The sequence below is a fragment of the Cygnus olor genome, chromosome 2 (genome assembly GCF_009769625.2).
Source record: "Cygnus olor isolate bCygOlo1 chromosome 2, bCygOlo1.pri.v2, whole genome shotgun sequence".
NCBI lineage: Eukaryota > Metazoa > Chordata > Aves > Anseriformes > Anatidae > Cygnus > Cygnus olor.
Window position 1 is genome coordinate 121,324,943 of NC_049170.1, and position 12,091 is coordinate 121,337,033.

Genomic DNA, 12,091 nt, shown 5'->3' on the forward strand with positions numbered 1-12,091 from the left:
TATTTATGTGGTTATGAGTCTATTGAGTCTATTTACTCTGATCATGAAAAATAAACTGTCCTAGGCAAAAGTTGTAAACCCTTTATAAATTTGTCTACCTGCCTGATTACTCAAAACCATTCCTGAGACTAGGATGAAGGTCTCTGAAAATATCCAGATCACCCTCAGCACCTTCAGATTTACCTTCTGAACAAATAATTTTACCAAATTGCTTTTAATTTTTTTTTTTTTGGTCCTGCTATGGAAAATTCCTCTCTCTGTTAAACCAGCTCTCCCAGCTAGAGGCTCTAACATCCAATCTTTACGTTAAATGTCTTTGGTTTTAAAAGCAAATAAAAGCACCTTATTAGCAAAGGTGAATTTATAGAGACATTCAAAACAAGCAGCAAATCCATGGCTCTGTGTTATCAGCCAGAACTGACAAGTTTTGTGTGTACAAATTTTGTACAATTCTCACAACTCCTCTAAAGAATATTTCATTTAAACGCCTCTTTGTAAAGCAAGATCTTATTATTGATAGTCAGATCTCACCCAACACAAAAGAAAATTTTCTCTCATGAAATCAGCAGAGTTAACCTGATCTATTGTTAATTTAACATGTATAACACAACCTGTGTTGCTTCATATTCCACCTGTTACAAGTCACAGTCAGCAAAAGATACTAGTGCGTGCTACAATCACATCTTTTACTAGACATGCTTGCCCCTTGTTTGCAAAATATATTTTCCAGAAGCCTTAGCATTGCACTTATATTTCAAGGTACTTTGAGATTTGCAGATGGATCCACACTTCTATTTAAAGGGTACCTCCTGAATTTGGTGACAGAGACAGGGATGGGGCTCACAAGAACATCATGAGTGCCATTGCTAGCATAAGCAGTTCAACTGAAGTTCCCCATCATCTAGGTAAACTCATTCATTTGTTCTCACCTTTGAAAGACTAAGCCCTCAGACTACACTACCACTTGGAACTCTGTAAAATTAAAGCTAATCCATGGCTTTACATCTCTCTCAATATGCCAACTTCTGGATGAATTTCCCTTGCTTAAAAATCCCAGTTCCCCAGACAACTGAAAAACTCGAGCTTACTTGCTGCATTGTAGGTGAATGTAAAGCAGACTGGACTTGCATCGGTAGCTGGTTTCCAATGGACTGCTGCATTGAAATCGGCTGGTGTTGCTGCATGTTGAGATGCTGGTGCAGAGGAGGGCTGATCTGAAGTGGCGGTGGTGGCGACACAGCCATGTTTGCTATGGAAACAGTCACTGGCATTTGGTTGTTGGTCTTGGGTGCTATATTCCTGGGGATGTTGGCATGCATGGCAGTGATGTGAGGATTCATTCCTGGTTGTTGGTGGTAGTGGGAACCGAGGTACAGAGCAGAGTGAGCCTGGGCTGGCCCGTGAAACACTGACTGCTTTGAATTCATCATCTGAGGTTGCGGGGAGGCTTTAATATCAACAGGTTCACTGTAGCTCTGTTGGGAAAAACGAAAAATAGACAATACTTAGAAGCAACAAAATACTGTTTCTCTCACCTACAGACTATGCTGCATAGACAGATCTTGCACATTTCTCTCCCCTCAATATTCTTTAGAGCAGTTGAAGGAAAGTGTAGCTGCAAACATCAATGTGCTGTAAAGGTAAAGTGCAATAATGGAGAACATTATTTTTTTAAAGAATCTCACCATGGGAAAACACATATCTGCACCATCAAAATATCCTTGCCATGGAGTTTGGTTATTACACTAGAAAAACAATTAATGCCTATTACCTTACACATCTTCTTTTATCATCATAAAAAGAGAGGTTAGCCCCTCTGCTTTCTGGTCTAACCTGACATTTTGCTTTTTTAAAACTTAGAACTGGCATCACTGACCTAATAACCTACACAACAAAGAAAACCAAGCCTGTCACATTCATTCTCACAAGCATTCATTACTATTGTCCTCAAATTTGATGGCCTAGTTGAAAACAGATTAAGGAGGGTGAGTTCTGGCAAAAGTCTACAGTGGTCTTTGACATGTCATTTCCCTGCTCTACGCCTCATTTTCCTATCTGCAAAACAGGAGTAAGAGCTTCAGTGTCTTTTACCATACATGTTGACAACAGCTAATAGTGCTGTAACAGAGTTACCTAACATTGTGTAGAAGCTAAACCCTATCCAGTTGTTTTACTGCACTGAATAACTATTCTAGTTGCAGCACTGATGCTTTTATTGAGAAGTATTCTGTGCTGGGAAGCTATCCAGACCCGTATCAGGTATGTTTCATAAGTCACGCATGCAGAAAAAATAGCATATTCTGAATAATTTTACTTTTACCTAAACTTCCTCTATAGACTGAGTTCATAAAGTTCTGAAAATTCATTTCAAAACTGATGTCTATATAAATGTTAGACGGCATCAGACACAGGGAAACTATCTTACATAAGTTTGAAGAATACTGCATGGAATAATAGAAAATGCACAGATTTTCAAAGACGTTATAATCTATCATGATTTTTAAAGCTGCTAGTAATAAAATTTTTCCATAAATGGATATGAATTTTAATAACATTCTTAGTTTTAATATTTATAAATTGTTATACCTGTTTTGCATTCAATTTATTGTTTTCAATACTCTAATTTTCTTAGATCTTCTGAGTGTTAACTCTGTGTGCTCAAATAAATAATGAAAAAAAATAACTCCCATGTGTTTATAGGTTGGGAACTATAATTTGCAGTCAAGGCATACTGGGATTAATAGCCAGTGAAAGGTGAAACATGCTGGAAAAAATGGCAGAAATGTCCCTCTGAAAAAAGAAGTCACTTTGTCAAAACAAGGGCTGAAAGATGCATATATGCCCTTATTCAGTGACCTCCATGTCATGTTTGCTCAGTTTATAAGTCAGAGTAAGTTTCATGTTACTCTCAGCACTCCAGGGTCAGTGCAGCTGAAGAAAGCCTATTTGTATTCTTTCTGAAGGATGTACCATCACCAACAATCCGCTGACACGCATGCTACTGAAATTGGTTCATTATATCCAATGATAAAGATGAAAAAGATAACTTCACTTTCCCCACATAAAACTGCAGTTCTATTAGCAAAAAAAAAAACCAACCAAACAACAACAAAAACAAACAAACAAACAAAAAAACCCAACTTATTTTCTCTAGTAATCCAAGAAAAATTAAATGAATATGATAAAACAAATGCAAATCTCTGCCTCTATGGATCTGCCTGGCTCTGCTCACATGTGGGTGTACACGTGTGCAATATGCGTTCTATGAATGTTTGCAGGCTACAGACATCAAAAAAAACCAACACAGTAAAACATAAAACCTTAAAGTGGGCACACAATCTGGCATTTTTTGGGTATTATATTTAAAACATTGAACTAATGTTCATGATGACATGAGAAGTATTTTTGCCCCTCTCTTCCCAGTTATATTTGTAGGATGCTCTTGTATGTGTGGGAGCAAAGATTGGTAGGTTTCCCTAAATTTCAGAGATTCAGAAGAAGGTTAGCTAATCAGAGGCATGGTTGGAACACTCCCCTTGAGTATGCTGGGTTCTTTATGTATTACAGGAGGTCTGTGCTGTGCTCTTTCTGCAGAAACTTGAAGCTTTACCGAGTGCATCACCCCATCCTGAAAACACTTTGCCTTCCCATGATGTAGCTGGAAGGTTTGGTCTGGTCTGAGCAGGGACAATTTCTCAGGTCTGAGCAGGGACAAGTTCCTCAGGATAGATCAGTTAAACAATTCCTTCCGGTGAAAGCGGTACCACAAAGCCTTTGTGGCAGTCTTCCTCACACACCGATATGCACTTACACACTTGTGACACATCGGTACATGCACACTTGTGACTGCAAAGATGTTGCTATAGACCTCTTAAACAAAGACACAGTGAACCAATTTAATTACTGGATAATTCTGAGTTCACACATCTCTGGTGAATGCATGGCCCATACTGATAAGCTACAGAGATATCAGATTCTTAGTAACACATAATAGCTGAAATACCAAATTATGTTAAGAGGAATTGTATGGTCTCAGGCCAGAGATGAATAACATTTGCTTTATGTTTGCAAAGTGATCAAAGGGACAGTTGCAGTTGTCTCAAGCTGTCAATTAGCTTTCCATATATTTCACTACCTCCTGATCGGGTGAAAAGTACAACACTTCAGATTCAGACCAAGTATTTTGCTGTTACTTAGGCTGCTTTAAATCATATGTGATCTGAAGCCAAATTGTCCAATATCAGTGTAAAGCACATCAATATTATCAGTTACTGGAAATCTTGATAAATGAAACCATTACTTGCTATTCTCCAGCATACTGCACTTTCAGCTTTTTCTAAGGCTAGGTCAGAAACCTCAGATTTTGTAAGTACTGATGAAGCTAATGGAATAGGTGCTGTCAAATATTTTGGCTTTGTTATATTGCTTTACTGTCGAATATACCAAGAGGTGTATATGATACATAAGCCACACTATTATTTCGGGCACAATTACTGCTTTCACAGGTTTGAATGGGCATTGCACCTGTCTAACACAGTATCAGACAGTCTTAGACTAGGACAGCACCTTTATTATGGGTAAGGCTAGAAATTAAGAAAGAAGGGATTTGATAAGTCAATATGGGCTCTAGATGCACAGTCGTGTTCCCTAATTTTGCAGGCTAATACTCAGTCAATTTGCTTTTACCTTTTGCAAGAAGAAGAGTAGGGAAATCATTTTTAAAAGCCCACTTTAGCTAATTAATCTGCCCAAAGACAAAACAATTTAAATCTCTAAATGTGGCATGAAGTTATAAGATATATTTATTTACAAATATATGTAGTGGAGACCAAAATTACTAATCCATACAGACAGGCCATCAAATATTGAAGCGTAATATTTCCTGCATGTGACAATGTCTTCTACCAGACATGCAATGAAAAAATCTTTTACCACTACTGTCGTAATTATGGTTTTGTAGACCCACCACTAGAGGGTGACAGAATATTATATTTAGTTAATGGTAAGAAGAGGTATTGTATGCATACTTAGTGAATATATTCTAGGACCACAAACTAACTTTTCTTGACAGTTCTTTATGCTCTTTGAGTGACCTCTACTTGTTCTTGAGTTCAGCTCAAAGCTTTACTCTAAATCTTTCAAGTTCTTAATAAGCTAGGAGTAGGATTCCTTACAGAACTGCCTCTTCATCTAACATCATCATCTAATACTCTTGTCTAAATTAAAAATATATATATAAACAATAAGAAGCTGAAGACAAGTTAGGTAGGCCAAGGCAATGGAACACTACAGAAAAAGTACAAGTGCCCTACAGGCACTACACAAAACCTTCATTATTTTTTTTTCTAAAAGAATCTATTGTTTTACTGAAAACCAAAGAAAAAGGGGGAAGAACATTTTGAAGGCCCATCAGAAAGAGAATGAAATTAAAACTGAGATAGGGAAAGGAAGGAAACAAAATAAACATAACTATATCTCATAGTAATGAACATACCTATATTAATTAAAAGTACTGGCAAAAACAGTTTATAGAAAGCCTTGGTGAGTAATCCTCTGTCCAGAAAATAATTCTACTTGTATCATACTTTCAAGTAAACATGAAATGACACAGATAAATGATATTGTCCACAGGAAGTGTTGAGTGCTGAATATTTTGCAAAAAGTTTTAGAAGCACAGTCAAATTTTGACTAACCCCAAGTTTTGACCAAATTTACACCTTTCCTTCCAATTCTAGAGCAAAGCAAACTTTACCTTCTACTCTCCTACTGTGTGTTAAAACTGCTTGTGCATATCTGCCAAATTAAATAATTAAATTAGGTTAAGGGTTTAAACATTGTTCATCCAGAGCTATTCTTTCTTTTTAGAGAACTACCATGGTCCTTCTAATTGTAGACTGAATATGGAAACATGGGAAAGTTCAATTCCCTAGAGAAAAGTGACACTGGGGTTTACCTTACCCCAAAACTTGCAATCCATCCCTACCGTTGAGAAGTGATTTTTGACACAGGCATCCTGTTCAGCCTAGAGGTGTCAGTGAAACAGCAACAGCCTAGTGATGCCTGGAAAACTCCAAAGCTTCCTTTGGGACATTATTTTACTTCCACTTTGGAAAGTCTATAGTTGCATTTTAAACCACCATCTGTAGCTCTAGGTAACCAAAGAGCTGTTGAACCCTACAGATAGATTTTGATAATCTTTCTCTTTCGTGGCTGCCTTCTGGCTACCATTGGCTATTCTAATTGCAGTTCTGTTGGAAAAGGAAAAACAGCCACGTGATTGAAAGCAAAGTGAGAATATGTTTTCAGAAGGTGGTATTCTAAGGGCCTGATCCTTAGACTACTGAATTTAATGGAAAGTCTCCTATAAACTTTAATGGAATTCAGATCAGAGCCCAACACTGTTACCATAGTATTAATATTTGGATCTCCATTTCACAGAATCACAGAATGGCTGAGGTTGGAAGGGACTTCTGAAGATCACCTAGTCCAACCTCCCTGCCGAGCAGGATCACCTAGAGCACACAGTGCATGATGGCATCCAGGCAGGTTTTGAATATCTCCAGAGAAGGAAACTCCACAACCTTTCTGGGCAACCTGTTCCAGTGCTCCGTCACCCTTACAGTAAAGAAGTGCCCTCTCATACTGAGCCGGAACCTCCTGTGCCTCTCATTCTGTTACTGGGCACAAATAAAAAGAAACTGTCTCCATCCTCTTGACACCCTTCCTTCAGATATTTTTATACATTGATGAGGTCTCCCCTCAGTCTTCTCTTTTCTAGGCTAAACAGGCCAGTTCTCTCAGCCTGTCCTTGTATGACAGGTGCTCCAGGCCTCTAATAATCTTTGTAGCCCTCCTCTGGACTTGCTCCAGTAGCCCTATGTCCTTCTTGTACTGGGGAGCCCAGAACTGGACACAATGCTCCAGGTGTGGCCTCACCAGGGCTGAGTAGGGGGGGAGGATCACTTCCCTTTACGTGCTGACACAGGCTTTATGGCCAATATGGCCAACACAAACTTTCTAACAATGCAAATAGCTTTACTTGTGGGCAAACATAGCCTCAAAAGACTTTTTTACACAGCAAAAATGGAGTTTTATTTTAACTGAGAAACAGGTGCTCTGGGTTTGGCATCACCTCTACATAGGCAATGAAAATGCACTATAGGAGTGTTTCAAAGCTTGGAAAAGAGTTTAACTTGATTAAGATTTCAAATGAATACATGAATATGTGTCAGCATCTGACACAGCTGACACACTGTCTCTTTTCATGACAGTGCCATGTGCCCTTCTAGTGACTTGCATCCGTTCTTGAGCCATGCTGAGGAATTCAACAGTTTTTGGACTTTATGACCAGAATGAAGGTTACTTTCCAGGTAACAGCAGTGATTATGTCAGCTGGTACCAGCAAGGTAGGCTGTGAACAGTCTTTGGCAGGCCTGACTCAGCTTTAAATGAGTTACCTTCAGTACCATGACATTAGAGGGGTAGATAGAAGGAAATTGGCTGAATATTTATGCAGCTTCTACAAAGCTTACCTAAGCTTAACTTTGCATCTGTTGTCTTTGCTGTCTCTTTGGTGGAAGGAACATCTTGAGTTGTTTATTCCTTCTCTCAGCTTTTCTGTGTTCACACAGTCCTGTCTGTTTTTAGAGTTATTGACATTTTAGGTCACCTCCAACCCCAGACTCTCCTTGAGAAGAACCTCTTCTTCTAGCCTGCATGGGCTCGTCCATTTTATTAATACTCCTGTGAAGATGTTTATGAGAGAATGACTGCTCTCCGGCACTGTTTTTTCTTTCCTGCTTAGCTCTTTAACTACTTTAGAGATTCCTTTGACTTAACTCTGTTCACTCCGGTAGAGAATTCATATGCATATTTATAATACAGCTGCTTTCCTACCTAAGTCACAAGAGGCTCTTAGAAAATGATGTTTCATATTTTGCTAATTCCAGTCACCTACTGCAGTAATATTGGGGACTCTAGAGAGTTCAGAAGCTTTTGACACATTCTTGATGTTTCAGAACAAAGGAGTAAGCCATGGGTTGTCATCTATAATTAGCTAAGGTGGCTCAGAAGAACATCTTCAAATCTAAATATACATTTTGTCATCATCTGCAGGGGATTGTCACGGATTCACTCAGGGTATGTAAGTAAAAATGGATGTTTAATGAATGTAACCTGGATACATGTAATAAAGGATATGCAACTTTAATTTGATACAAGTGTTTTAATTCCCCAAATGGAAGCACTCAGCTAATAGTAAAATCTAGTTTTATTAACTCACTTAAAAACAAACACAAATCCGCTACAAATCAACACATGGCTTCTCTCAAGCTCAAGACATTTCTGACATTTCTGGCTGAAGTGATGTGAGAGCATCACTAGGATTTTGGACTGCTGAATGTAAAGTTTCACATGATTTACCCTCAGATACAATTCATGGCATTAACTTACACATCCTTTGCTCTTCTTTTTCAGCTGCAGTAAATAGTTGGTTTCTTTGCTGGACAAGAAGTTGGTTTGATTTGTGCTATCATCAGATTAGGCAATTGATTTATTGATACATATTTTCACTTACCAGATATTCTGATACATCATATACTTGCACATATGTGATTTTATTTATAATCACTTGAAGATTTTTGGTATATCGTATTAACTCCATAAACAAAGACCGAGGTATCACAGAAATATTGGGTATCTGCTGTAAAAGCCTTGCATTATAGTTTTCCCATCTAGGGATTCTAATGTTTAATGGAGAAAAGTAAAAGTTGTAGGTGCACGTCATCATTCTGTGTTTTCTGTTGTTGTTTTACAGGAAGCATTGCCAATTCCCTTGTAGCACTTTAACAGCTACCAGAAAAAAAAATCATGCATCATACACAAACATATTTTTTATTTATTCTTTCTATGATGATTTCACTGCAAACATCCTGAACTGTTTTCTGAAATTCCAGAACATCTGCATGGACTGGGGCTAGATATAATACAGGAATCTGTTTTCTCAAAAAGTAGAAACCAGGTGCCTTTCTGCCAGCAGCAGCAGGATTGCTGTTCTCCTTGTACACAATAGCCATTTGATTAAAGCACCAACCAGCAGACACAACAGGTTAGCCCTCTATTCTATCAAGAGATATTCAGAACCGTATTTCCAAAAGAAATGTGCTAAATCCCAGCAGCTGCTTATTTAAAGATGGGGTGAGCTAGGATAGGGTGTTCCCCTACATTCGAAGCTTGGCCACAATGCAGAAAAGCATTTGGGATTAACTGGGCCACAGAAAACAAATAGTGGAGGGAGCACACCTGCACATCCACATTTACTTAGGAGTGGGGAGAGCCATGATCTGGGAGAGCTGACATTTTTTGCCTTTTGTGGCAAGTGCTCTCACCACATACACATATGAAACAGGAAACTAACACCATTGAGTTTACTGGTTCGGGTTTTTGGCCTTTTTATTTTTTATTTTTAAATGTGGTCTCCATTTTTCTTTATGCAACTAGCTAAAACTTTTCCATGTTCACTGCAGTCTGAAAAGGCCTTGTATAGATTCCTTGGGCTGTTCAATTATCATAGAATCATAGAACAGTCAGGTTGGAAGGGACCTCAAAAGATCATTAGGTCTTTTATGGAAAGAGGGAGTCTAGGTGAGATTATCTAGCACTCTGTCCAGCTGCATCTTGAAAACCTCCAGCAATGGGGATTCTACCACACCCCTGGGGAGGTTGTTGCAGAGGTTGATTGTTCTAAGCAATACTATACACATAACACAGACATTTTGGATGCCTGGAATATCTCTGCTTATAAATTGCTATGCTAATGACATTAAGGCAATGCCAGTCTATAGATACAACATTTTATGTGTATATATATATATATATAAATTAATGGAAAGTAACTGCATGGTGATTGGCTAGGAAAACTACATGTGCCATATAATTCAAGGACAAATATTACATGTCCAAAGGATCTGCACTGTCCACAAAACTGAAAAATGCCCAGTGTGTCTGTTGGCAAAGGCAAGCGAGGATACTACTTTGACTTAGGCACAACATCAGACTTCTGAAATGTTCTTGAGCGTTTGGAATTTGAATAATATTCTCCTAGATGAGTGGTTTTAGTTTCAGCCATAGTTGCTAAAATGTGTTTGCATGAAACTTGAAGTTGTGCCACTGTACAGAACAGAATTAAAGATTCATTTAGCCAGAGAGAACAAAACAAAAAAGAGGAATCTTCTTTGTATTATTTAAAAAGTTAAACTTGTACTGCTATAGTTAACATATGTGTTATGCATATTAAATATATAATATGCATACATATTTTATAAGTATACATAGATGCATACATATAATATATAAACATATTTAACATTCATTCATATATATGTATTAAATATATATATTTAAAAGATGCAACAAAAACTCTAATGTCAGCCAGAAAAAAAGGCTGGTTAAGCTAGAAAAAGTGCTTGTTTTATGGAAAAGTAAAATTGCAATTCACAGCATTTTATGTAATGCTGTACAAATTACCAGATACCAGAGACTGCATTTCTGGACCTGAATAGTACTAAAAGTTGCAACTAAGGGCAAATATAAAGACACTTTTTACAATGCAAAGGCTTAGTCAGTATTATAAGCAATATGGCAATCTGCATAGCAGAAGATATAATGCTTTGTAATGTGATTTTTACTTTACATATCAATTTCTACACACATGAACAAGCTCAACTATAGACCCATTAATCTAAATCATTATAAACAAAGCAGAAAAATATAGGAAATACACTGATTAATTAAGTGTGGATTAATGCATAGCTGATATATTTACACAATTTTACATTTAACTTATTTAATGGGTGGTAGTCCTGTTTTATAAAGACATCACTAAAGCATTTCAGAATGTATTAGAGAGGCACTATTGCTGAAGTTGTTGGTGACGCTTCCATTCTTCTCAATTATGATTGTATCAAATAATACAATCTGGAATTATACGTATTAGGTGTGTGAGTGACTTTTGTGTGTGTTTGTGTGTGTGTGTATGTGACTGTGACAAACTCCAACTGGAACCTCTCAGCTTTATTGACAGAGCCTAGAGGAAAGCACCATATGCCTCCCTTCTGACAAATCTGGGTACTCTTCCTTAAGATACAATGGAAGAGGGACTTCAAATCTGGAAGGGACAATGACAGACTGTGTCAAAGATGAGTATCTCATCTTCCGGTGAAATGTCACCCAAATTTATATACTTGTATCATCTGAGCCCATTCCTCCACATGGGCTTTCCTAGTACTGGCTGCTTTCTATGTTGAAGGGCAGGTAGCATGTTCCTCACATTCATCCCCAGTTTCCTTCACTATGCACCTACAGTGAAGGGTATATGGAGGAGAAGTGATGCTGAGGGCAAGAAAAAACTTGGCTGAAGTAAAAGGTTGCTTTTTTGTGAAAAAAAAAAAAAAAGGGGAAAAAAAAAAAAAAACACTGAACAAAGGGGGCAAAGGTCTGAGCATCACAGAAAAGCCCACAGACCCCAACTGATACCCCACTTCCAGCCTGGTACCAGGGGTAGAAAACAATATAACAATGTTAGTGAATTTCGTTATTCTGCTGTCAGGCAGAGGCTAAGAAATCTCCTGGAAATCTCCTCTCTGTGATCTCCTATTCTGACTATTCTAGCAGCTCAAATGGCTAAGGCGGGTGAACTGAATTCAGCTCCAAGTCTGGTCCACTCAGGTATAACATGGCATATGTTCATTCCTTTGCTTCTCAGAAAAAAAAAAAAAAAAAAAAACTTGCAAATAAACGCAGAAAAACACCCACACAATTACATACCAGCCCTACACTCACTAGTTCTTTAAAAACTGGCAGGGCTTCATGAAAAAAGTGGCAGAATCAGTGCTCAAAAGTTGAAAAATTGGTCAAGCAGCTGCTCTGGGTGATGTGAGGCACCCACTGAGCTGGAGACAGGGACCCTGAGCAGGACCTTTCCCTGTTCCTACTGCTCTGCACAGGCAGAGTCTTTTGAGAAGGAGGAGGAAGAAAGTTTGATAGTTGGGCAACTTATTTGGATATTATGCAGATGTCCTGATGTGATGTGAAG

At 38.0% G+C, this 12,091-nt stretch overlaps 1 protein-coding gene across 4 annotated transcripts in view; it reads right to left on the reverse strand.

The window, feature by feature from the left end:
• The window catches only part of TOX (thymocyte selection associated high mobility group box), a 222,723-nt gene that overhangs the window by 12,565 nt on the left and 198,067 nt on the right, over window positions 1-12,091 (reverse strand). For all 4 annotated transcript variants that reach the window (XM_040545649.1, XM_040545646.1, XM_040545648.1 and 1 more), the window contains one exon: window positions 1,089-1,475. In XM_040545649.1, the coding sequence (XP_040401583.1) occupies window positions 1,089-1,475 (387 nt within the window). The remainder of the gene's footprint in view (window positions 1-1,088; window positions 1,476-12,091) is intronic.